The sequence below is a fragment of the Taudactylus pleione genome, unplaced genomic scaffold (assembly GCF_031769625.1).
Source record: "Taudactylus pleione unplaced genomic scaffold, aTauple2 ptg000018l, whole genome shotgun sequence".
Taxonomy (NCBI): Eukaryota; Metazoa; Chordata; class Amphibia; order Anura; family Myobatrachidae; genus Taudactylus; species Taudactylus pleione.
The window spans coordinates 3,933,773-3,961,768 of NW_028284420.1; the positions used below are offsets into that span (position 1 = coordinate 3,933,773).

At 42.0% G+C, this 27,996-nt stretch overlaps 1 protein-coding gene across 3 annotated transcripts in view; it reads left to right on the plus strand.

Annotated features, from left to right (window-relative positions):
* The window catches only part of SCN4A (sodium voltage-gated channel alpha subunit 4), a 254,865-nt gene extending 230,214 nt beyond the window's left edge, over nt 1-24,651 (plus strand). For 2 of the 3 annotated variants that reach the window (XM_088442412.1, XM_088442422.1), the window contains 6 exons: nt 4,180-4,317; nt 8,635-8,739; nt 9,064-9,334; nt 17,725-18,866; nt 20,995-21,032; nt 23,469-24,651. In XM_088442412.1, coding sequence (XP_088298538.1) covers nt 4,180-4,317; nt 8,635-8,739; nt 9,064-9,334; nt 17,725-18,866; nt 20,995-20,997 — 1,659 coding nt within the window. In that variant the 3' untranslated portion in view covers nt 20,998-21,032; nt 23,469-24,651. Of the gene's footprint in view, nt 1-4,179; nt 4,318-8,634; nt 8,740-9,063; nt 9,335-17,724; nt 20,971-20,994; nt 21,033-23,468 lie in introns of those variants that run through there. The other variant, XM_088442403.1, reaches the window with a different exon arrangement.
* The last annotated feature ends 3,345 nt before the right edge of the window (nt 24,652-27,996 follow it).

The window sequence follows — 27,996 nt, forward strand, 5'->3', positions numbered from 1 at the left end:
TGGCAACTTATACAGTCATGGGACGTGGACATTCCTGGCAGAAACTGACAATGTGGTGAATAAATAGGTTGTATGAAAAATGTTAAAGAAGATCTGTTGATATTGTGCAGAGGGTAATAATTGGTATGAAACTGTGCAGGGGCGTATTAAGAGAAGAGGGGGCTCGTGTGCATTCCCCATCCGGGGTCCACTCCTCTCTCCCTGGTGGTCGCACTGACAGCAGCAGTAGATAATTGGTCATTTAATTGAGGTATTAGTAAGTTGTTGACCACAATAAAGGTTTAACTTTTACCACCTGGCAGATTTTAGCATCATGTTGGTGTAAGTAATGAATTAAATTCCATTTAGTGTATACTGTATATCACTATTAATCCATCATGGAGGTAACGTAATATCGCAGCTTGGTTATATAGTGTTACCTGTGGTAAATGAATGACCCCATTAGTTTTAGTTTGCTGCAGTTTTTAAAGCATTCATTTTTAAAACGTCTGTTTGTGTGAGCAACGGGCAATGTAGCAACAAATACAACAGGCATGGGAGTGTAACCATAGCAGGAGATGGCTCCACCCCGCCAACTCCGCCAAAATAGACTAAATAACTAGTCATATTTAAAAGCAAAAGGGTTGGGACCCACACTAGAAAATAAACCAATCTAAGTTGGCTAATCCCAAAAAGTGGTTGGCACTACATACTCGATATGAAAAATATTACAGTAGAGTATATTATATTATTATGTGTAAAAAGCCAACTTAATAAGATTAAAAGCAATAGTGGTTGCTTCCTAATTCTTGGTTGGTGGTGCTCCCCTGAGTCAGAACAGTATCACTTAGGAGAAGGAAGAGAAAAGAAGACTCTTTGTTGGAGGCACTCTTAAAGTTGTATGAATACATTAAAACTTAACTTTTATTTTATAACATTTTAGAATATAAGGGGGAAGAGGTTATTTTTCAACCTCCAATAATATTTAAATACAGCCAATAACTACAAACAAACATAGAAATCAATATAGTTCGCTGCCAATTTTTGTTAACACAGGCAAAAGGCGATTATTGTAAGTGGTTAGATTCAACACATTGTATTTATCTATTATTGATCATTCAAAAAACATCCCTTGTTGTTGAAAAAAATATACCAAAGAAACCTTCCTTCTAATTTTGAAAATATATCAGATAAACATATCTACATAGATTCTAGTATACTTGAAGGAGTATTTTGTCAGATGGTTTAATCTGCATATATACTGTTATAGGATATATCATTGTATCCATTTTGTACCAATATGTTGCAGTGCCGTTGCTAGCAGAGAGACAATTAGTATCAATATGTTGCAATGCAGCAGCTCAAAAGATGACAGAGAGACAATTGTTATTCATGTAGCAAAAAAACAGAAAAACAAATCCCTATAGTTTTATTCACTCAGTGGATAGAACACAGTCCTGCTGATAGAAATATATTGCATGAAATTAATCAGCAGTAGAGATATATTTTAGTCTCAAAAACTGGTAATGTAGAGTGTATTGTAGTAACCACATTTATTAGGTATGTACTAATTGCTCACGGCAGAGCTTCACCCTGCTTAGTGAGCAGGAGGGTCAATATTTTTTACCCTTAATAAATGTGCCTTTGGGAATACACATCAAGCACAATTGACACAGATTTGGTTTAATAGAGATTTGACTCCCTGCAAGGAATGCACCGTTTAAACCTTTAGTAGGTTGACAGAATCCAGGCAGGTGAATCCCCTTTCAGTTCTGTTGTCTGATCACCATACAAATAGTAGAGGGTGATAGATGAGAGAGTGAAAAGGCCCTGTCTTGGGTGAAAGATAATTGGAAATGCACTTCTGCTGTCGGAACAGTAACCACCCATCTGTGCTGGTGTCAGATGACCGTGCAGCACTAGACGGGAGAGGTCCCGATGAGAGAGCATGAACAACGGGGTGTCTAGGAGTATGTGCAGTGGTCTGTATGCAGGTATTGCAGTACTATTTCAATAACAAAGAATAAGGTAAAGACACTGGTAGATTACATCACCATCTCCTCGTTTCGCCTAGAGGGCTTGTTCACATCATGACAGGACCTGTCATGATATGAACAAGCCCTATAGGACGAAAACGATGGTCATCTCCAGCAAACAAGGATGCAGCCATCTCCACTGGAATATGACCACTGAAGCAAATACTCATGCAGAGAGATGGTAATGTAATCTACCAGCGTCTTTACCTTCCCTTCATCCATGCCTATGGGGCCTATTCATCATGATATGCAATGCGGCCTTGCTAGTTTAGTTTTCATCTCGCCATGTTTTCCATCACATTTTACTTGAACTTTAGTTGAAATCATCATTCGCAAACTCCCGTTTTCCTGCGATCATTAATACTACCACTTTCTATGCTAATAGGAACAGAAAAAGTGTACACTGACAGGTTCTGTCCCAGCAGTGTTACTGCATACTGTATGTAAGACTTTAGGCCATACTGTACATGCACACTACGAGGCTGGTGTAGGAGACCATTGGATTCCAGTTCCATTTGAAGATGATGTTAGTTCCCACAGTCAATCCATTAACTTTGCTTTCTGAGTTTGATGAATAGTGTAATTACTACGTCCCTGTTAAGTGTATAGGGAGGAGTGGTACATCGGGTCTTTGATGTATGGAGAAGATATCTCCTGCGTAACTGCATTGATGAATGGGTCTTTAAAAAGTGAAAAAAAAAACATTTGTGAATGGGTCCGCATGTATAGCATACCCATTTACATTTATGAATAGGCCCCTATGTAAGCTAAGTACATTCAATTTATGACCATGAGAGCAAATCATCCTCCTTGCCCCTCAAATCACTTTCAGGTTATTCAGGATCTATGTGTGCTTGCTAATCCCAAATGACCTGTGAACATTGAAACTGCGATGATTTGTGAAGTGAAATCCTAATGCAGCTAACTGGACAAACGTATAGATAATCTTACACATACAGCAAGAGCACTTGCTAATATTATTTTGTTGATAGAATGGCAGTATACATTATATGCCAGTGTCATTAAGTTCCTCAGTGTACACCAGTAGAATTAAAATAATATATTAGTAGTGCTTGTGTTGGGTACTTTTGCCTTCTCTAAAACAAAGGAGCTTCTTCACTTTGATTTTGTACCTTTAGCATGTTAAGAGGGTTATTCAATATGAAATGTTAACTTAACTGTCGAAGTTAACGTTTCATGTCAGAGTTTTTACCTGCGTTAAAGCATGGTGCGCGCTCCCGCTTATCCCCGTATTCAATATAAAATTAACGAAAACTGGAAACTCCGAAGTTGGATTTGCGTAAAGTTACGAATTTTTCCTTAAAATAATTGTAAGACCCCCCTAAAGTTGTAAAAACATGGGGGAACACTATGGGTACCCCCGTTTTAGCCTTTAATTGAAAGTCGGGGATTTAAATAGCCGCAGCAGGTGTTTTTTTCCTGACATTGAAGAAGTGTTGCAGAAGAGCACTTAGGTTATTTTTTTAGTTTTTTTAAGTGGTCCCATCAAATTTGGGGTACATGAAAATGGGTACTAGCATATTTTTAAGTCCCTAAAATAAGTTTTTCAAAATTCTGCATTTGTGCACCTGCCGCTATAATTCTATTCTTCAAAACACCTGCCGCATACTTGCAGAATAGCCCTGAACCTATTTCCCTATTGTTAAACAATTTTTTCCCATTTTTTGTTTTCACCCCAATTTTTAAATTAATTTTTTGGGGTGTCCCTATTTTTTTTCCAACTTTTTTTGACACAGTTCTTTTTTAAATGTCAGTCCCAAGGGTGCAGGCTATTTTTTTTAAGCCTGCACCCCTAAACCCCAATTCTGCACTTTTTTCGACACCTACTCAATGGTGAAAAGTTATCCCCGTTTTTTATCAAAGACTTTTCAAAACTGCGATAAGTCTTTGATATTGAATACAGTGTAAAACTAAAACCTGCGATAATGACGTCATAGCTCCGATATTAACGCAAAAACGATGTTATCGCATCCATATTGAATACCCCTGTATATTGGCTAATTAAAGGCTGAAATAAATGCTCTAATACTGGTGGTTAGGTTAGGTAGTATGCACTCTATAAGTAAGGGGATTCCCCTGTACAACTTGTGGCTGGGTAGTTTATTGTATTAATGTATTACCATTTTTTCTTTTTTTTTTACAGATTGAGGACCAACCTGTGTATGAAATAAGCTTGTACATGTATTTGTACTTTGTCATTTTCATCATTTTTGGTGCATTCTTCACTCTAAACCTGTTTATTGGTGTCATCATAGATAACTTTAACCAGCAAAAGAAAAAGATAAGTATTGAAGGGACTTGTCTAGTATTTTTATAGTATCCTGCATATGTATTTCAGAGGTTTGGGACACTAATACCTTTTCATCCCACCACTATGGCCTAGATTATTAGTGTTTTTCATCTATTGGAAAAGTGCAGCAACAGTATAAATTCTGCAGACTAATGCAAGAAGAAAAACAAGGTGCTGTTTGTCTAATTCTTACCTTGTGAAGGCAGATAAGTCCCTCCTCCTTGCTGCTGCATCATCACGACCGGCACCAGCCTAGGACTCCCAGTGGGAGAAAACAAATAGCACTACCACAGCTTACAAATATGCTATTCTTGCGATCAGTCAGGGCACTGGTCATACAGTGACTTCACGAGGTAGTGCCTCACTACACCTTCTCCTGGGATCAGTGAGTATGGTGACTGTCAGAAAACATCAGGAGATCTTTATACTATGGCCTACAATTCATAGTTAAACCTCCTATATAATGGCTCTGTATACAGATTATTCTAAAAATACCAAAACAGCTTCTACACATAGCAAAATTTTGCTATTAAATATATATTTTATTCCATAGATTACAGTTTTACATGTCACATTAAGGCTGCTTAGACATGATCTAAAAATTCACAAAACCTATTGAATTTCTGACACTCAAACTCCAAAAAGCAATGAAATTACGATCTTTAAGGCTGACTCCTTAATGGATGTGTTCCTTGCGTAATACAGATATGGTATGCCATCACACCCTGTGGTTAACTGCAGATTCAGCACTCTCACAGAGTGAGATTGCTGTCACTCACAAAAGGGTGGAGCTGCTAATTCACAGAATTGTGTGCTCATTGGAATACACACATGCAGTCTATGAAACTGAGGTCTGAGCAGTTCACAGAGCTACGCAGATGGGATAAGAGTATGGTGGATGGGGGAACAGGGGCAGAACTATGGGAGCAATGGAGGCGTCTGCCGTCGGGTGCCAGCACTGAAGAGGCACACAATTATATTCTCCTCGCTTAAGGATATTTTATATTAGAGTTCTTGTGCATAAGTTATAGATAGATATGCACAATATATATTTTCCCTTTTTTTTAGGGGGGCACCAAATTAAAACTTGCATCTGGGATGAACTTACGCCACTGTGGGGGAAGAAGACAGAGCAGTGTGGATGGGGCAGACAGAATGGTGTGTAGAGGGGAATATTAGACAGTACAGATGGGGGCGAGCCAAAGTGATGCAGTTTGGTGGAAAATGGTGCACATGGGGGGGAGACAGAGTGGCACGGTTTAGGGGAACAGAGTAACATGAATGGGAGGTACAGAGTGGCATGGTTGTGGGAAGACAGAGCAGCGAAGATGGGTAAAGCCAGAATGATGTGGATGAGGAATACAGACTAGTACAATGGGAGAATACACAACAGAAGGGATTGGGGAAGACAGATTGGTGCAAATGGGTGGGTAGACAGAGTGGTATGGGTGGGAGAGGAAAGACAGTGTGGCATGGTTGGGGGGACAGAGTGGTGCAGATGGAGGAATAAAGAGTGGCAGAGATAAGGGAAGACAGAGTGACGTGGCTGGGGGCAAGGCAGTGATGCAGATGGAAGGAAACAGTGGCACACATGCAGAAAGACAGGACAGTACACATGGGGAAAGGCACATTGGTGTGGATGAGGGCATGCAAACTAGCAGAGTTGGGAGAACACACAGCTGTAGAGATTGGGGAAGGTATAACGGCATGGAGGTCGAAGATAGTGTACATGCATAGACAGAGTACGATAGTTTTAGCAGTTAGGGAGCTGAATGTGTATACTGAATGAGATGGATGTATGCAGTGACAAGGATGTTGAAACTCTGTGGGATTGTTGTGGTGAACAAATGGGAAGATTGTGGGCACTGAGTGGGATGTGTGTGCCACATAACTGCTCAGACCTCAGTTGCATAGACTGCATGTGTTTATTCCAATGAGCACACAATTCTGTGAATTAGCAGATCCACCATTTTGTGAGTGACAGCAATCTCACTCTGTGAGAGTGCTGAATCTGCAGTAAACCACATGGCGTCATGGCATACCATATCTTTTTTACGCAAGGAACACATCCATTAAGGCATCAGCCTTAATGATTGTAATTTCATTGCTTTTTGGAGTTTGAGTGTCAGAAATTCAATAGGTTTTGTGAATTTTTAGACCATGTCTAAGCAACCTTAATGGGACATGTGAAACCATAAGGTTTTTTGTCTATGGAATTTCATCACTTTTTAAAAAATTTATTAGCCATCAGGGTTTTGACGAGCAAACCGGGCCACCTGCAGGGCAGAAGGACAACAAATAGGTACACTAACACGGGTGGAGGAGCAGACAGCACACAGGAGGTGTTTTAAGGGTGCAGAGGGAGAGACGACTGTGGGGGCAGGCTTCAGGTGTGTGGGGCAGTGGCAGCAGCGGGGGTATGGAGCAGTGGCAAGAAACAGGGCTGTGCACAGAAGCATCAGCGAGCGATAGAGGTAACTATTGTTCAATGGTATGTGCTTTTGGGGTTTAGGTAATTGAGCAAGTTACAGTTTTTAAACTATTACCTCACGAATCCGTCATTATAGAGATAGGAAGTTTCAACTTGATGCGCAGCCTCAGTCAGAGCGTCTATCAGGTACTTACTGTGGCTTCACTTGGGTGCACCAAGATGGCACGTCAGTGCAGGCGGTAGTGGCGGAAGGACTTGGGGGATGGAAGCAGCCGTAAGTTATGGCAGGAACCAAGGGGGCAGCAGGCGTTATCTGTGGCCAGGACCTGGGGGCGTTGGTGGTGGTGCAGGCGAACCGGGGGAGGTAGCAGCAGACAGATGCAGGCTCAGATCTGAAAGATCCGTGATACCTGCATCTGTGTATAAATAAACACAGAAGCATGGATGAGATCAGTGAGATCTGTCTGTGTTTCTGTGATTAAAAAGAAACCCTGTGTAATAATCCCCCCAAAAATGGCATGGCCAACCTCCCCAAAATAATAACCAGCCCCGGACTATGGAGCCCCAGTACTGGTTGTGCTAAATACAGGGGACAAACGATGTAGGATCCCCTGTATGAAGCATAACCAGCACCAGGCTTTTAAGAACCAGTCTTGGTTGCCAAAATACAGGGGACAAATGACGTAGGGGTCCCCCGTATTTAGGACAACCAGCACTGGGCTCTGAGTCGGTCCTGGTTCTGGAAATACAGGGGAGAAAAATTGCACAGAGCCCCCTCTGTATTTCCCAGAACCAGCACCAGACCCTTTCTAGCGGGGGGGGGTTATGCCACAGCCGGGGGAGCCCTTTCACCGGGCCCCCCAGCCGAAGCATCACCCCTGACTGCTCGTCAGCCCAGGCTGGGGAGTTGGGGACCCCCCTCTCCAGGGCACCCCAGGCCCAGGCTGATAGCCCGGGGCTATTCCCAGCACCCCTGGGCGGTGGGTGCTGGGGATAGCCCCGGTAAACACAGAAGCAAAGACTTATCTCACTGACCCGTCCGTGCTTCTGTGTTTGTTTTTTTTAAACATAGATGCAGGTATCACTGAATTTTCAGATTCGAGCCTGCATCTGTGTGCTACTACCTCCCCTGGATCCTAACGCCTGCACCACCGCCGCCGCTAACGCCCGCTACCGTCCCCGGTTCCCGCCTGCATGCTAACGCCTACTAACACCTACCCCCTCTCCCCCGCATCCCAGCCGCAGCAAACGCTGGCTTCCTGCCCCCCGGTCCCAGCCCTCGCTACTGCCTGCAAACGACAGCCATCTTGCTGCACCCAAGTGAAGCCACTATGACTACACCTGCTGTAGGCTCCTACTGAGGCTGCGCAACAAGTTGAAAAGTCCTATCTCTACAATGGCGCATTCTTGAGGTAATAGTTTAAAAACTGTAATTTTCTAATTTAACTGAACCCCAAAAGCACGTACCCTGGCACAATAGCTACTTAATAAAACAAACCCCAAGTCTAAATTCGCCACCTACCCTGAGTTTTGCCTTCCCAAAAACCCACCATAGACTACAGCAGAAAAGTTGTCCTAATTGAGAATTTCAGAAAAATGTGACAGTTGGAGCTTTAGATTACTCCCAAATCCTAATTTTTTTATGTTTATGCCCTGAAATTTGGCATGCAGCACCGTGCGACAGTTCTATCCGCCCCTACCAAATTTCAACTCTGTGCCTCCTATAGCTTTTGAGGTGTAGCCCCTTAAACACCCTGCCCCCCCTTCAGAATTCTCTATGGAGAAGTCCGTTTTTTTAGATGCAGCCTTAATATAAGGGCATGACTTTTATAAAGTCATGGTGTGGGAGTGTAACAAACATGTTTTTTATCTTATACTTTGGAGGAAAAGATATTTTCATGACAGAAGAACAGAAAAAATACTACAACGCTATGAAAAAACTTGGGTCAAAGAAGCCGGTGAAACCGATTCCTAGACCAGAGGTAAATTAGTATCTGTGTATACTTGGCTATGTACATGTGCATTCCATAAGAATGTTTAGCAAAAAGCTAAACAGTGTCAGACAGTTCCAACTTCCTACATGATGATGTCACATTCTGTGTATTTATCACTAATAGATTTCTCCTCATTCTAATTGTCATCATCATGTTGCCTGGCACTGGGTATTGTAGGCACCATAGCAAACACTACATAAATGCATAGGCTTTATTTTCATTTGCTTTACCAATGCTCATGACACACTCTTTTATTCTTCTTTCTGTTCCTACCATGCTGTCTGACTCTCTGATGAAACATAAATGGTACAGAACCCAGTCCAAGGAATGGTCTTCGATTTTATCTCGAAACAAGCCTTTGACATTTTTATTATGATTTTGATTTGCCTCAACATGGTGACAATGATGATAGAAACAGATGATCAAAGTCAACAGAAAATAGATATACTCTTCCAAATCAACCTTGTGTTCATCGTCATCTTCACTGCAGAGTGTGTCCTTAAAATGTTCGCTCTAAGATATTACTTCTTTACCATTGGATGGAATATTTTTGACTTTGTGGTGGTCATCATTTCTGTAGTTGGTAAGTATGAGTTAAATATTGGTTCATACACTGACATGTTACACCATTATATTTCTAGGCTCAGGGCGTACACACAAATATTAAATAATGCACAGTATGCTGACAGAACATAAATATTGTTAATAATTATCATAATAGCAATACCGCCATTCTCCGTACAATCCATTCAATTGTTAAAGCTTTAGTTCCGACTTAGAGATGACAAAATCTCGCTTGAAATGGCCAGCAGTTGCTCAGAAGTAGTGATGTAGGGACTGACCCCCATTGCAAACCCTACTGCCCCCTGGCCTGCACCCTTTACCTCACCCTTACACCCCTACACCACCTCCCCTACTTCTTGCTCTGGTGAGGGGCAGTGTCCATGCTCCATGCTTCTAATCCTCTGTGTCACAATATTTCCAGCACAACAATAGCCCATGTTCAAGTGAATTAACTTAAATAGGGCTATTGGTGTGTCTGCTATGCTTTATAAACAAGCCTTTGTTTAAGCATCATGTATCCAGAGTGCCTTCTTGTCCTTTATACAAATGACCTTGCCTGGCACCTGGACTTTTATTTTATTGGATTGGAGTGCCCACCTTCTTTGCAGTTATAATAACACCCTATATGATATTTCTGTCTTAATTAAAAAAACAGGATACTGCAGCCATTTCATGTGACTCTCTAGTTTATTAACCATAATCCACATGACAACATAACAACATGTAAATACCCACAACAACAGTTTCCACAATATACCCCATGTAATATAGAGCATACATAGGTCAGGTATAAATACCATATACAGTATAATTACTTTGTATCATAAATACATTATAAGCAAAATTAAATATAATTTTCTATTAAAACTACATGTTACACTAGCCTGTGCAAGCCATTGTTCTAGTTACAAAATAATTTCATATCTATGCCTACTCATAGGAGATTAACAGGCTGGATGTTTCTGGACAATCAATTTCCTTACAGAATAGCGAGGTAACTGTTGACTAACTAAGAGCATAACTGGCACAGTAGAGCCTTGGGAACAGTATTTGTTTATGATAATAGAACCTAGCATATCTGGTACATACTTTGGGGTCAATTCAATTAGTTGCGAGTTGAGCAGTCCTGCAAGCTGTTTTTTTTGTTAAACTCGCACTGCGAATTAGATTGGCAATTCAGTTCCAAACTCGCACTGAACATGTAAAAAAGGTAGAGAAATAATTTTCTTCAGGGTCCATAGGTAAACCACAGGGATACCATGGAGTGTGTGTGGTTGGAGTGATCCAGTTACCAAACTGTTAAAGCTTTAGCTCCCAGGATTCCCCGATCCTCCTCCACATATACCCAGCCACAGGAAGACAGTTTTTCGTTTGGTGTCGGGGGGACTGCTTAGGCAGCCCCAAGCTTTATTTTTATGAGTTTTTTTATTTTATTTACCTGAGCAAGCAGCAAGGCGTCCCAATGGGCGCCTGTGCAACTGCTACAGCTACCTCCGCCGGCTCCGCAACACTGGTGAGTGGTCCATTGATTACAGCAGGTGCCAACGGGGCTCAGCTAGCCGCTCCACTGGGGACCCAGGACTGTGGCCGGATACACGAGAGAAGAACAGGTAAGGCGATTCCCCGCGTTTTGTGCAGTCCTTACCTCCGGCGGTGGAGACGTGCCGGAGGGCGCTGCAGTGGGGCGCTTGGTTCGTCCGCTCCCCCACTAGACCATCAGGGCAGTTAAAATCTGGCATTGGGGACCATCAGGGGTGCCGAGAGGGGGGGGAGTGGGTACAGATTACCGGGGCCCAGGCTTCCTGAGGGGCCCGGCGGGGGCCCGGGTTTGGCGCCGCTCCCCCTCCCTCACAGCAGCCCAGCACACAGCGTGTGCTGAGCTGCAGTGGAGACTGCTCGAGGCTGCTGCGCAGCAGCCACAGCAGTCTCCTATGCCTGTGTGGGGGAGCAATCACACTGATCGCGCCCCCCCTGGCTTTGAGCAGGGCTGAGGGGCGCTGCATATCTTTTTTTTTTCTGGGAAGGGAGCGTGGCCACGCCCCCTATTACCCGGGCCCGCCACGGCTCTCAGTGGGCCTGGGGACCATGTAGAGGCCAGCGGCACCTGGCGGTTGATGCAGCAGTGGGGAGGTAGGCTCTCCCCCGGCAGCCCCTCCCCCAGCCCAGAGCGCGATCCCTCACAAGAGGTTTCCCGCCTCTGAGCTGCTCCTCCTCCTCCCTACATTAGACTCTCAGCAGCCATTAATCAGGGCTTTTCTGAAGCTACAGGTCTTAGGAGTTTCGGGTCCAGTCTCCCTGTATACCTCTCCCTCAACCACCAGGTGTGTAGGGGTTCAATATTACTTAACATTTACTTGAAGGGTGTAACACTGCATTACTAGCCTTACACTGATTGTGTACTGCTGGCTGGTTATTACTATGTCTTCTAAGGGTAAACAGGAGCCTGAGGCCCCTATGCTGGTTACTTGCAGATCCTGTTCAGCGGACTTGTCCTCTCAGGATTTCGTGCAGGATGGTCTATGTGTTATTTGTTATGTACCACCTATCCAGCCCACTGTAACAGCCCCGTCCAGGAGCCACCTTGGGTGTCCTCCTTATCCCAGGTTATGACACAGCTAGTTGACCACTTATCAGCCCCCATGCTAAATCCCAGCCTGGGGTATCCACAGCTATTACAGCCTACTATGTTGGTATCTTCTATCCATCCTGCTTGGATGGATTTTTATGCCCACTCAGTTCAGAATATGGCTCAAATGTCTGCCGTCTATCAGCATAGGTTACAGGCAGACAAACTGTTAGCCACCAAAGCACATAGGCGGACTGTATCATCCTGTCAGTCCACCCAGCTTTCGGATTCTGATGCATCACCTGAGGGGCAGATTATGCACAAGGTTCTCTCTCCAAGTCGCACTCGGGCGAGGAGGACCATCATTCAACAGTGGATATCTCTTCTTTAGTGAGGGTGGTTAAATCAATCCTGAATATAGAGGATGATGAACCGGCCCCTAAGCCTAAAACCCTGGTTTAAACGTCAAAAGGTGGTTAAGGCTGAATTCCCTCAATCAGAACAGCTCAGTGAACTCATGGGAGAAGCTTGGGGTACTCCTGGCAAATGGTTCCAGGTCCCAAAAAGACTAGCGTGTCTTTACCCTCTCCCTACTAGGGAATGTACTAAGGAAGTCCCTCCCAATGTTGATTCACATGTGGCATGCTTAGTCAGCAGCTCTACGCTGCCTTTAATGTCTACATCCTCTCTTAAGGATGCCACAGATAGAAAACTAGAAACATGCCTCAAGTCAGTCTACTTACTTTCTGGCACTATCACTTGGCCGGCTATGGCTGCGGCCTGGGTGGCTAAGGCTATCGAAGGATGGGCAGAGGCACTGGAAGAGAGCCTGCCATCAGGCGCTATCAGGGAACAACTGGCATACATCCCCACATATTCAGGAAGTGGCTGCATTGGATACTGGACTTCCTTGCCTCTACGGCATCTGTGACTTCAGTAGTCACCCTCTGGGTCCTTTTGTTTGGTTCTAGAAGGCCGACACAGAATCCAAGAAAGCACTCGAATCCTTACCCTTGTCTGGAGACAGGCTGTTCGCTGCAGAGTTGGACAAGATTGTGGCTACTGTGGCAACCTCAAAATCTGCTCCCTAAGCCTAGGCTGTCCTCTTCTCTGTCCTTTTGCCCCGTGGGTAAGGCAAGAGTACAGTCCTTTTCCAGGCAGTCTAGTTCTCACAAGACCACCAAGCCGCAATCCAAGCAGTCTTGGTCGGCCAGATGTCCAGCTTCTAAATCTGACGATAAACCCTCTGCCTGATGGGGTGGGCCTCCTCCTGGGGGATCCCAGGGTGGGAGGACGACTTCTTCAATTTTCCGACTCTTGGGTCCAAAAAACAACAGATGCCTGGGTCCGAGGAGTGGTCTCTAAGTGGTACGCCCTCACCTTCCTGAGGCATAATCCCCAGCAATTTTTTTGTACAGGTCCCCCATCAGACCCTATCAAGGCCCTAGCCCTCCAGGAGGACATACACTCCCTGCTGCGTTCAGGTGTTATAATACCGGTTCCTTTGGCTCAGAAAGGAACTGTTTTTTTTTTTATTCCACTCTCTTTTTGATTCAGAAGCCTGATGGGTCTCATCGGCCTATTCTGAATCTCAAACCCCTCACCAAATGTATCCAAGTACCCAAGTTCCGCATGGAAACTCTAAGATCAATTGTCCTGGTATTGGAGCCTGGAGATTTCATGGTTTCTCTGGACATTCAGGATTCATACCTGCATTTACATATTACTCCAATCCACCAGCGGTTCCTATGGTTTGATGTTATGCAGCAACATTACCAGTTTCGGGCACTGCCCTTTGGTCTGTCATCAGCCCCTCAGTTCTTCACCAAAATAATGTCAGTTATGGTAGCCAATCTCAGACGCCATGGAGTCAGAATCCTGCCATACCTAGATGACCTCTTAATCTTGGCACATTCACCGGTTGTGTTAGACCGCCATCTCCAGCTGACTGTGGACTGCCTGCAAACACTCGGCTGGCTCATCAATTGGAAAAAATCCTCCCTATCTCCGACACAGTGGATGGTACATCTGGAGGCACTCCTGGATTCTCAAATACAGAGGATCTTTCTGCCAGCGGACAAGATTTTGACACTACACTTGAACGTGCGCAGCTTGTTCCACAATTGAAGGGTATCCATTCACTCAGCAATGCAGGTTCTGGGGCCTATGGTATCCACCTTCGATATGGTGGAATACGCCCAGTTCCACTCCAGGCCCCTTCAACAACTGATTCTCTCCTGGTTGCAGTATCATCTGATCCAGTCCCAGATGATCCTTCTCTCTCCGGAGGTTTGGCTTTCCCTCTCATGGTGGCTACAGACGTCCCATCTGGACAAGGGTCACCTCTTCTGGATTCCAAATTGGGAACTTCTCACTACAGGTGCCAGCCTTCACGGATGAGGCACGGTAATCGGTCATCATACCTTTCAGTGACAGTGGACAGCCCAGGAAAGTTGTCTGCCCATAAACATTCTGGAGCTTCAAGCAGTGTACAGAGTGCTCACTCTGGCACAAGATCTCCTCTGGTGCAGGCTGGTCCAAATCCAGTCCGACAATGTGACTGCAGTAGCCTACCTCAACCATCAGGAAGGCACGCAAAGTTGGGCAGCCATGCGGAAAGTAGCACACATCCTGGTCTGGGCCGAATGTCATCTCCCGGCAATCTCGGCAGTGTTCATTCCCGGGGGCCTCAACTGGGAAGTGGACTTCCTAAGCCATCAGGACATACACACCAGAGAGTGGGCTCCCCACCCAGATCTTTCAACTCCTGGTGGACAAATGGGGACTACCAGACGTTGACTTTATGGCCTGATTTCACAACCACAAGGTCACCAGGTACAGGACCAGAGAACCCTCAGCCACCTTCGTGGACACTCTGACAGTGAGGTGGGACTTCAATCTCGCTTTCCTCCGATCTTCCTCTTCCCAAGGGTTCTCTGAAAGTTCAAGCAAGAAGGCAGCACTATGATACTAATAGCCCCAGCCTGGCCCAGGCAACATTGGTTCACCGACCTACAGTATCTTTCCATAGACACACCTTTTCCACTTCCTCTATGGCAGGATCTACTAGCACAGGGTCCTTGTCTGCACCTGGATCTACCTCATCTGCCTTTGATGGTGTGGCTCTTGTCAGTCCTCTTAAGAGCCAAGGATTTCTCTCGCTCTGTGGGCCAGACGATGCTCAGGGCACGTAAGCCTGCTTCAGCCTGCACCTATTACAGAGTTTGGCACTCTTACTTCCAATCGTGTTCCCCCAGAGGCTATGACCCTACAGTTTTTATGGTCTCCCAAGTGCTTGCCTTTCTCCAGGCTGGGTTAGACCTCGGCCTCTGCCTGGCCTCCCTTAGAGTTCATCTTTCTGCTCTGTCAGTCTGGTTCCAGCAAAGGATCGCTCCCCTGCCTGATGTTAGAACATTATTTCAGGGTGTTCTCCACCTTCAACCTTCTTTTGTCCCTCCGGTGGCTCTGTGGGATTTGTCCTTGGTTTTCCGGGCTCTAGAGGCTCCTCCATTTGAACCTCTGGACTCAGTAGACCACAAGTGGCTGATGGCGAAGACGCTCGTTCTCCTCGCTATCTCCTCTGTCCTCCAGGTATCTGATTTGGCAGCGCTCTCCTGTCATTCCACAATCTTGATCTTTCATCCGGACAGAGCTGTCCTGCCTAAAGTGGTATCCTGGTTCCATTTAAACAAAGAGATTGTGGTTCTGGTCTTCCAGTCCTTGGATCTGCAGGTGAAGTCTCCTTGGATGTGGTTGTGCTCTTCAAATCTACGTGGATCATACTAATTAATTTAGGAATCAGATTCTCTCTTTTGTGTTGTACGGCTTTCACAAGCGATGCTGGCCAGCTAACAAACAGACTCTGGCTCGATGGCTCCACATGACAATCTCTCAGGCCTACATGCAAGCTGATCTTCCTGTTCCAATTGGACATCCCCTATGGCCCCTAAAGGAGAAATGAAGAGTTATGGTTGACACCTTTGTTAACTCTTTCTTCAAAGTCCATAGGATCCACAGGGTGCCCACCCTGACGCACCTGGTATTTTCCTCTTGGTCACAGATTCCCTCATCTTTTGTGAGAGTGTTTCTTGTGTACATTGTTCTTCTTTCTCCTCTCTCCTGCTCCTACCTTGGGCTTGTTTACAAAATTGTCTGCCTGTGGCTTGGGGTGGGGTATATGTGGAGGAGGACAGGGGCATCCTGGGGGCTAAAGCTTTAACTGTTTGATACCCAGATCACTCCAACCACACACACCATGGTATTCCTGGAGATGCAAATTATGTGGGACAGGTACAGTATGTGGAGGTGTAAATGATATGAGACAGGTATGTGTAGGTGTAAATGAGGTGGGGCAGGTACATGGAAATGTAAATGATGTGGGACAGGGATGTGGAGGTGTAAATGATGTGGGACAGGGATGTGGAGGTGTAAATGATGTGGGACAAGATTGTGGAGCTGTTGTATTTATGGAAGAGGGGTTTTTGAACTTGCAGATGAGAGGTAAAAGTGTTTATTCCAACTTTTTACAAACTTATATAAAAAGTTAAAAACACTGAAAAACTACTATACAGATATATTCCTGTACCCCAAATTGCTGGGAAGACTTTCATTTGCTGAAAAACACTTGTCTGCTATCATTTTTCAACCATTGATAGAAAGTGCAAAAATCAGCCATTTGACACCTTTTAAAAACCTCTAGTACTTTCCTTATGACCACAAACAGCCTTTTATATGGTCCTGCTACATGTATTTCAGTTATCACTTTTTTTGGGATCCAGGAAGGTTTCCCCTCTTTCTCATGCACTTCTCCTATGTCCCTTTTTGTAGAAAAGTCACACAACCACTCTTAGGGGAGGCACAATAAGGGTAAAAGTACATTGATTCTTGTCCCTAGTTTTGTGAGAATTTAGGTGTAGGGTGGTAGAGGTGAAATTAGCACTTTGTTAAATCACAGTGGGCTTTTCAATACTGCAGTTTTTAGATTCAGATTTGAGATGTCAGACTAATAAAATTGTTATTATACTTTATTTATATGATGCCGCAAGTGTTCCGCAGCGCCTTACATAGTACATAAACAAATAAGTAAACAAGAAACCAGTTACTTACTGTACAATACACTGCAGGACAAGGACATTGTTTATATACATTGCTGCAAAAGAGATCATAACACTCAAAATAAGGAGCTGCGAATAAGTAACGAATTGTTAGGTGTCCTTGAGGGAGGAGTAAGGAGTAGATGAAAGTATAAGTAAGGAGAAGGTAGAGGGCCCTTCTCATGTGAGCTTGCATTCTAATGGGGAGGGGCAGACAAACATGAGTGACACAGATGGGGTGGACAGGGAGGAAGGAGCGTGTAGCAGCGGGTTAGGAAGAAAAGTAAGAATTGTTAATTTACACATCACAATGCAAATGAACATTTTACTAGGACACCCCATTACCACATTATAGAAAGAAGAACAGTCTCAATGCAATCAAGACAAAGTAAAGTAGACATAGATGAGTTTGCCATTTGCCAGGTCCATAAATCTTGTTTCATATATTCACTGTACATTTGGGTTTAGTCTCTGCACAACACATAATATTGGGCACATGCATGTTTCCTTTATTCCTTAGGTTCAATAAAACATTCTATCCAGGAGATATAAACATCCTCAGCCAAGGCTTATAGACAGAACCACCAACCCCTCTCACAAACCCAGCACAATGCAATAGCCTATTTAAACAATATGTTTTTATCAGTGAGCATCATGTATTCGATTACAAGATACAGCCATATTTACATGGGTAAAGGATTTCAAAAATGTAACACAAAACTAATTAATGGTATTCTTACTTTTTCTCAGGAATTGTCCTCTCAGACCTCATAGCGGAGTACTTCGTCTCCCCAACGCTTTTCAGAGTGATCAGACTTGCACGAATCGGGAGGGTTCTTCGACTTATTAAAGGCGCTAAGGGAATTCGGACACTGCTCTTCGCCCTAATGATGTCTCTTCCAGCCCTGTTCAATATTGGGTTGCTCCTATTCTTAGTTATGTTTATATACTCTATATTTGGAATGTCCAACTTTGCTTACGTGAAGAAGGAATCTGGAATTGATGATATGTTTAATTTTGAGACGTTTGGAAATAGTATAATTTGCTTATTCATGATTACCACTTCAGCTGGATGGGATGGGCTTTTGAATCCAATTCTTAACAGTGTACCTCCAGACTGTGACCCTCATTTAGAGAACCCTGGAACTGCAGTGCATGGGAACTGCGGGAATCCATCCATGGGCATTGTGTTCTTTTGTAGCTACATCATTATTTCTTTTCTGATTGTTGTCAATATGTACATTGCCATTATCCTGGAGAACTTTAACGTGGCTACAGAAGAAAGCAGTGAACCTCTATGTGAGGATGACTTTGAGATGTTTTATGAAACTTGGGAAAAGTTTGATCCCGATGCAACTCAGTTTGTTGCATACAGCCGGATGTCAGACTTTGTAGATACCCTACAAGATCCTTTACGAATTCCAAAACCCAACAAAATTAAACTAATTACCATGGATCTCCCCATGGTAACTGGAGATAAGATATACTGCTTGGACATATTATTTGCACTGACAAAAGATGTGTTGGGAGACTCAGGCGAAATGGATGCTTTAAAAGCTTCAATGGAAGAAAAGTTTATGGCGGCTAATCCCTCCAAAGTGTCATATGAGCCCATTACCACCACCTTGAAAAGAAAACAGGAAGAAGTCTGTGCCATCAAAATCCAGAGAGCATTCCGGAGGCATCTCCTCAAGCGCTCTGTAAAACAGGCTTCCTACGTCTACCGCCACAGTCGGGATTTGGACTCTGCAGTCAGTAACCCTCCTGAGAAAGAAGGCTTGGTAGCAGAGAGAATAAACTCTGCATATGGTCAATATGTAGAGGAAGGAAGAACGAATGGAGCTCAGAGATCAAGATCTACAAACAGATACTCTCGAAGCAGTGGGGATGATGTAAGGGAGATATTTGTGTAAATACATACTCAACATAGAAACTAATAAACTTTAGGGATATAGTTTTCACTGTATATTGGGCAGGTAGTTGAGGTCAATATTATATAGGCAGAAGAAAAAATTTACTCAAGGAATCGGAGACACCTCATTATCACGGTTTTGGAGACAGGAGGAAGTGATTGGGGTACAGTGTAACAAGGTCCTCCTATTATAAGAGCATAATATTAATGGGGCTGCAGGGACAAAAGGCGGGGGGAATTTAATTAGGGAAGATAAGCTGTTTCCGTGTGTAAAGTTTTCACTTTTAGGGAAAAGTGGTTATTGCCCAATTCAATTGCAGGTGAAGTTAACACAATTTAATTTCACTATCTCCTGAGCATGTGAAAAGTTGGGAAAAATTCCTATTTTAAGGTAAAAATGTTGGGACTTGGTTCAGAACCACTGGGACACCCTTCTTAATGACTAATTAGGCAAAATATTTTTTTTTAATTAGCTTAATTTGGCCAGTAATGATGTCATTTTTGGGGTGAAACTGTGCAAAGTGCAGGAAAATGGGTTAATTGATGTTGGACAGATATATGGGGGTGCTGCATGAATGGGACAGGTGTTTTTAAGATTGCAGGTGGGTGTTAAAGGTGATTTTGACATTTTTTTAAAAATAAATGGCTTAAAATTATACAAATATATACCTATAGGCATTTTTATGCACCTCTAATTTATGTAGAGAATTATTATACAGGAAAACTCTAATGCATGTAACAGCTATTTGACACAATTTAAGAATCCCAAATACTTTTATTATGGCCACTAATAGACTTATATAGTATTATCCAATAATTTTTTTGGGGGGTGCAAGCTGAGTTCCCCATTTTCACATTTAATGAATGTAAAACCAGCAGTGAATCACTATCACCCATTTTCTAATTGGATTACGCGATAAGTTAACACCTGTATAAGTGAATTTATCGGGCGATAAGCGTGACAAGGTAATACCCATGACAATGCGTCAATTTCACTTCTAATTGAATTCTCTCCGTCCTAAGCAGCAATAAATGCATAGACCGAAAGGAGCTGTTTACATTTTATTTGATTAGAGCTGTCCTATTCTTAATTGCTATGTGATGTTTATTGTGATTAAGCACTGCACATTTGTCAGTTCATTTAATTAGACTAGAACATGCCTGTCCAACCTGTGGCTATCCAGCTGTTGTGAAACTACAAGTCCCAGCATGATGTGTTGGCCAGGCCTTGTCTAGAATGTGACATTGCAAGTGGTGATCACAGGGTAGTTGTGGCATGGTAATCTCTATCGTGAGCGGCTGACAGGGGAACCGGCGTATGTGCACTAGTGGCGGGGAGCCGCGCATGCACATATCACCGATTTCCAAAGGGCTGCATCGTCTGCTTCCTCAAGGAGCCGGTTAGGGCTGGCCGAAGGCAGAGGAGCAGCTTCCTACCGGAAGCCGATCTCTGCTAATAGCAGCCCAGACTGGCAGTCCCAGGAATAGGAGACTCCTCCCCCTGAGACTGCCTGTTGTGTATGTGACTGGCAGGTAGTGCTTCCAATGGGAAGCCACTGCCAGTCACAGTGTAGCTAGTGATGTCATGGACTGCAACTGGCTCAATGAGGAGTCAGATTTTACTGGGGGGGGGGGCTGCAGCTCCTAGGTAAAATCTGCCTCTGTATTATACATATCAGATAATGTATGTTTACATCATATGCTCATACTGTATGTTATTCTACACTGGAATTCCTATCGTATTTTAAATATATCTATTTTATATATATTGAATTGATACATTATGTGACGGCTGCCATACAATTATACCATACAGAATCCAATAGAGCACTGTGACGGAAATGGAAATGATAGATAATTCCTTGGTTCTAACAAGCAGTAACCTTTTCTATTTCAGCTAAGAGGACTTGTAGATTATTTTTGCAATAAGTAAGATTTCAATATAATGGGTTTACTCATGGCTAAGGAGTATAATCCAGCCGTTTTTTATATATATATATATATATATATATATATATATATATTAGTGTAGAAAATAGTAGAGAAATAATGGATTTATACTTGCCTACATCACTGAGCCTGTATCTTATTTTTTTCCATTCTTACAGTAAATAACCCTCAAGTTTGATTATACTATGAATATAATGTGAGTGCTCAGAGCATGACTTTGTGTTATGAATTGTTTGTGCTTTGCAGTGGCCTTGAGCAAATATGTAGCTCTTGTCTTTCTGTTTTCTGTAAGCAGTATGGTGTTGTACAGCATAGAGAATTCTGTAAGCAGTATGGTGTTGTACAGCATAGAGAATTCTGTGAGCAGTATGGTGTTGTACAGCATAGAGAATTCTGTAAGCAGTATGGTGTTGTACAGCATAGAGAATTCTGTAAGCAGTATGGTGTTGTACAGCATAGAGAATTCTGTAAGCAGTATGGTGTTGTACAGCATAGAGAATTCTGTAAGCAGTATGGTGTTGTACAGCATAGAGAATTCTGTAAGCAGTATGGCGTTGTACAGCATAGAGAATTCTGTAAGCAGTATGGTGTTGTACAGCATAGAGAATTCTGTAAGCAGTATGGTGTTGTACAGCATAGAGAATGTTCCGATAATACAAACAGATGATGCGCTGCTGAACAGGCTGCTAGCAGAGGTTTCGCTTGCATGGCTGTAACTCCCATCAGCAAACGTGAGACACTTACCAACCGAAGCAGAAAACGTCTGCAAAATCCAATTGCACTGTGTAAATTGTGTTTGCTGACTGGAACCAAAGATTTATCAAGTATTCTTGCACTAATACAAATAAAGTATTGTGCGTTTGTTCATACATTAAAGGTGCCTACACACTAGGCGATATTTTACACGATTTGCCCGATTTTGACGCATCGGAACGCTAAATCGTGTGTGACCACTCACGATGCCAATGCACGTACCCACTGGTCGTAGATCGCATCTTCAGATCTTGCCTGCTGCAGGCAAGATATGCAAATCTCGGACACGATGCACTGGAAAACGTTAAGGATGCATGATAGATCGTTTGTCACGTTGGACACTTATTAACACCAAATCATGTCCAGGACTGCCGGAGAGCTGCTGGGGAGAGTTCAAGGGAAATCGGACGCAAAATTGCATCATGACCACATCGCATAGTGTGTAGGCACGTTAATACTCCATATCTTGATAAATCTAGACCAAAGATGTGTTTTTTTAGTTGTTTGTGATAAAATGCTAGTGCACTGTGTCATTGTTTAAAGTTTATATAGACATGTATTAATATTTCACTGTAACACATCAACTTGTATTCATCATGCGCCGTAAAAAAGCCATAAACGATCCATTAATGTTTGAGGCTCAATTGTCAAAATGACTCATTTACCAACATGTTGACCTGCACTGTTGTTTTTCCCCCACAAGTGCACACAGTTGTGCGCCCAGTACATTTACAGCAGGACAGGATCTTGCAAGTTTTTGACACCCCTGTAAAATCAGGTGCCCATGCACGTGCGAGTGGTGACCCTCAGGAAAATGCTTATGACCGGAACACACAAGCATCATTGTAAAGAACAATTTACTCTTTTTAGGACCACCCCGCTTCATTCCATTGTTGTTGATTTCCTATAATAATGCGCTTTAGTCTTATTAAAGTCTGAATTATAAAAGGGGGGGGGGTTCCTAAGGATTATATTTTTTACATATCACACTTTTTGTTACATCGCAGAAAATGCACCTAGAAACGCCCTGGAAGGCACAAAGCAAAGGGCAATTCACTTAATTAGAGAATATATATTTAAAATTATGAATATTGCCCAAATATCAAATATGATTAAATTTTTCTTACTGGAATCTCCAATGCATTGTGTTCATGTCTTTATCACTTAATCTTTTTGTATATTTTTCACTTGTGTTGGGATCACTTCAGCATAAAGATCACTGGGACAGGATGAATGATGTACATAATTAATATTGAGCTGGTGGAGCTAGAGATTCATCATTTTAGTCCAGACATCCATGAATGAGGCCCTCTTGGAAACCATGCACTTTAGACATGTGCCCAACTATAAAACCTAATAAGCATGGCCAGGACATTTTCCTTATAGGAGTATTAATTTATGATCAAAATAAGTTTAGAATATTGCCCACTGGATATCATTCGCATTAATACGAAATGGCAATTACTCAGTTTTAAAAGTACAATGCAAATAACTTGCTACTTTTGCCATTCTTAAACGAAAAAAATATTTATGCTAAATTAGGAAATTATATAAAAAATAATAATTGTGTATAATGACAAAGGCAATAGGTGTTACATAAGCAGCTGGTCTTTGGTAACTAAAATGGGATATTTGTTAACTGCTTTGTATGTTGTGATATGTACGCTTGCCGCTGGCATGTCCTGCCAAAGCTTCTGGCTGCGGGTGCGCTAGTTTGGTTAGCGCCTACAGGAATCGTTGACTAATTGCACAGTTATGTGCATGTTTCATTGGAAATACAGACTAGCACCAGGCTATTACTTGATCATGTGCTTGGCAGCTGTGTGGTCGATGGACACTTTTCCTGTTGGTTTATAATTGCTGTTCCATCTTGTGACAGAGAATTTGACAACAGAAAAGACCGATTGTTCCACCTTTGGCACAGTTACCTGCGGAAGCTCGTCTATACTATGGTATCGAGGTCTGGTCACAGCAGTAGCTCATGTTTCATGAACGAGATGGTGTCGGAGTACTGAGGGATTATCTTCCTGTACGTTTTTGGTTTCATATCTTGAGTGAAGAAGATATATAGCGTAGAACTCATTAAGTCTTACCCTTGGCCCTGTTGGATGAACTCTTGGCCACCGCTTCAAGCATAAGAAAGACTTATGTCATTCAGTCTGTACAATCAATATTCAGTCATCACTAAGTACATCAAAGCTTTTGTGAAATCTAGCACATCTAAATGCAAAATTATCAGAAATCTGGAAAAAGTATTTTACACCTGTTTATCTTTTTTTCAAAATCTGAGACTTTTTCAAAACAATCATTTTCTGTGTGATTTCCGTGTCATTTGTGGATTTATACGCAGGTCTCACAACAAATATCTAATATTGGAAGAATTACACACCTTTCCTTAATCTTCATTTATTTTCTTTCAGTATAGATCAGTATATTATAGGTCAAGTAATTGGACATTGAAATGTCAGTACATATAGTTGTTGATACTGTGAAGTATTCAGATTATTTAAATTGTATTAATACTACTACTATATGCAACATCACCATTTAATTGTTATGTCTTTAGGGCAATAAATTATGTTTCTGTCGTGAAATTTGTTCATTAGAACTTACAAGTTTGTCACTAGAACTAGATGTAAGACTATTAGAAGCTTTACCATAATGAACTTTTAATATTTAATCATACATGTTTTCTGTCTAAGGATTAATGTTTACTGTGTATGTTAAAGCTGGACAAGTTATTGCAGCCATTATGTCTTACAATCCTTGACCCTACAGATAATGAAACTGAATCCTTCTTGCACAGCTTAGGTTGAAATATTTATTTCTGTCTTAAAGCCACTCTGTGCGATTTGTGACGTCTAAAGCTATTTACTGACAGTATGTTTACATTTCAGTTTATATAAAGAGAATTCCAGTACTGAAAGCTGTTTAATTTTACATCAAATGCCTGTATATATTCCTGTTTAGTGCTGGAAGCATAGATGATTGCAATTAAAGCATAGCTCCTATTCTTGTACATTTCAGTAAGTATAATAAATTATTCATTTAAAAGTTTGGAACTAATTTGCATTGTTTGTAAGATATGGTTTCCGTAATTACGGGACAATCAATCTGTGACCTGCTATATAATTCCCAAAACTCGTAAAGCAGCCTTTCTTCAAGAAGTCAATGTTTATAAATGAAATATCATGACTGGAAATCCAAAGCATAGATATATGTTTTTTATTATTAATTATTTGTATTCAAATAGATCTACATGCAAAATATGCCTTTTTCTGCTATCCTAAGCTACAGTTTGTCAGACAAATATTTTAAGTGTGGAAAATAGGTGGAAACTTATAATGGCTTAGGGGTCTATTCATTATGTTAATTATCGGGGTCCAAACAGACCCCGATAATTAACATACTAACTCGCCACGAGCGCCGGAGCAATTCATCATTGCTCTGGCACGGAGACAGATGTTCCGAAAATTTCGGAGCAGTGAATCTTTACACTGCTCCTTTAGGAGTAGTGAGACAAGTGCACATGCGTGACCTACAGGTCACGCAAGTGCACAAGAGCCCTGACGTCCGGTGGAAGGAGCCTTTCGGATCCCTATTCACAACCTGGGACTCCTTTCCATAGGGAAGGAGAGGGTTGCGAGCAGGAGCAAACGCCATCTGAAGATGGCGAATGCACCCGCAGTCAAGCTCCGAAAATATTGTATTTTCAGACCTTGATGAATTCTGTCCCCATACTAGTGTATGGTGACAGCGGCCCACACCTTCTTGATGAATGGCCGGGACACTTAATTTCTACAATTGCAGGTGAAAATGTTAAATTTCACCTGCTTTTGTGGAAATTAAGTGATGATGAATAGACCCCTTATTGAGATAATAAGTATACAAAAAGTAATCTATGTCTATTTGGGTGTGGTGTTTTTCTATTTTTAAAACTCCTATCGATTTAAGATAAAAAAAAAAAAACATTTTTAGGATCACATAGAAGCATAGAATGGGAGAGGGGCCTCTTTTTTCCTTACTGGCACATGGTCATATATATATTTTTTAATAAAACTATTCATATCAATGTAAAGGTGGTTTGGAGGCATATCTGAAAGGGAATTATATTTTAATTTCCCTAATCATAATCCACAGGAGCAGTGGGCACCTTTCTTTTTATATACTGCCATAATGTGCTCTATCTTCTTTATACAATATGTCACCGCCATCGGAAATGCCGCTATAAAAGGTAAGAGCTGCTAAAATTTGACAAAAATTTGTATTTCTGAAATATATTGATTATATAATATATATATATTTTTTTTACACTTGGGTTTTGTTAATGGTTTTGCCAAAATACCACAACATTAAATGGATGTATTGCAAACCTCTTATTTAATTAATTAACTACTAAATACAAAAATAAATTGCAACAGTAATTTTAGAAGAGCCAACAAACTAATATCTGCAATTAATAAAAATATCTGTCCCCTTACATGAATTTGTATAAACAGGTCTAACATATACTTACATGAGGGAACAACAGAAACCACATTTTATCAAGGTTATTTAGCCAAACTTGATGTAATGAGTTTGTACTATAGTGTAGTGGAAAACCTGATAATTTCCAATGATCAAATGCATTTATTTGTCAAAAGAGAGTCCCCCCAGAGTTTAGCTTGACAGACTTGCAGTATTGTGAATCTGTCTCACTGTAACATCTAAAATGACAATGATATGATACACATGTTTATTAAAGTCACCCTGTTTAATCCCTAAACACATGGAATCATGAATATAGCTCCTCTTATATCTCATGTACAAATGCATGACCCAACCTATAGGTCACAAAACACCCGCAACCTGGCGTAGAGGTGTTCTTTCATTCCTCATCAATATTCACAGGCATCTTAAATTTCATTTGTTCTGTGTCATCAACAAAACTGCCCTGATATCAGTATCACTACACTTTGCCCGTATTAATGTTGTACACATTTTTTTTTCAATAAAACATTATGTACTTGGATGTGCTATTCCACCGGGAAAAAGCAAAATATTTGTATGTGTCAAGGAAAAGAAAAAGGCTGTTTTGAGGTGTGATGTTATTGCCTAAAACCAATTTGCAATGAAATACATATTAATAGGAAAAGTACTACATGCTAAATAATACAATTCATATGAATAAAAGATGTAAAATATAATCTGGAATGTTTCTGCTACACAGTGCATAATGTAACTGTTCCCCACAGTAATAGGAAGGCACATTATGCTTATCAAATAAAGTCCATTTTAGTACAATAAATGGTGTTTTAGGCACTTCATAAACTGGTTTAACATGATGGGTTGGGAACGGGATGCCGACGCTCGGAATCCAATGCCGACAGAGTTAGGATACTGAAATTTGTTAGTCAGTATATCCTAACCCTACCTCTCTCCCTACCGCTAACCCTCCCTCCCAGCTGCCTAAACCTAACCTCCCCCCTAGTGCTTAAACCTAACCTCCCCCCCTAGTGCTTAAACCTAACCTTCCTCCCGCACCCTAAACCTAACCCTCCCCCCTTAGTGCCTAACCCTGTCCCCTAACCCTCCCCCTAACCCCAGTAGTTAGGTGCCAGGATTCTGACAGGTGTAGAGATTCCGGCACCGGCATCCTGACTGTCAATATTATGACCGCACCCCCATCAAGAAGTATAAGTCAGAATATATATATATATATATATATATTATATATGTCTCCTGATTTGGTGCTAAACTACAGCATGAAGTGATGATGATAAGCTTCTGTAATTTTTTCATTTGTATAAGTAACGTTGGTTTAAATATTTAAGCAACAAATACTCATTTGAAGTAATGTCCACATTTATCAGTGTTGGAAAACTTCACCCCATTCAGGTTTTGCAAACTGAGGTGCATCATTGTAAATATAGTATATTTTGTACACAAAATGAGAGTCAGCTCTTTGATTTCAAAGCATCGGAGGTTTGCTAAACCTGTTCCTAATGGCCTGTGTATGTACTCTCTTGTAAAGCAGGAAGTATGGCATATTTTAATGATCAATAAACCTACAATTAACATTAATCCACCGCTGAACTTTTAACACTACTAAATTTATATGTTCCAATAACATATTAATGGTTTAACTATTTGACCTGGTTATGCGCTCGATCTGGCAGCATTTTTGCAAAGGTTGCATCTTCTCACAGTAGGTGTTGGGTATTTCTTACTAAATGCTTATATATAAGAATGAAGGGTTGTTAACGGATCTATTGGTGGTGTTCCCTGGTTGGCGGGTGGTCACAGGATTGACCCAGGATAGACAAAAGCTGGGAAATGCTGCTGGACAGAGGGTAGCACACATGATTGAGTGTGAGCATCATGTGATTTGCTCAAATCCAAAGACCCCCTCTGTATATCCAGCCACC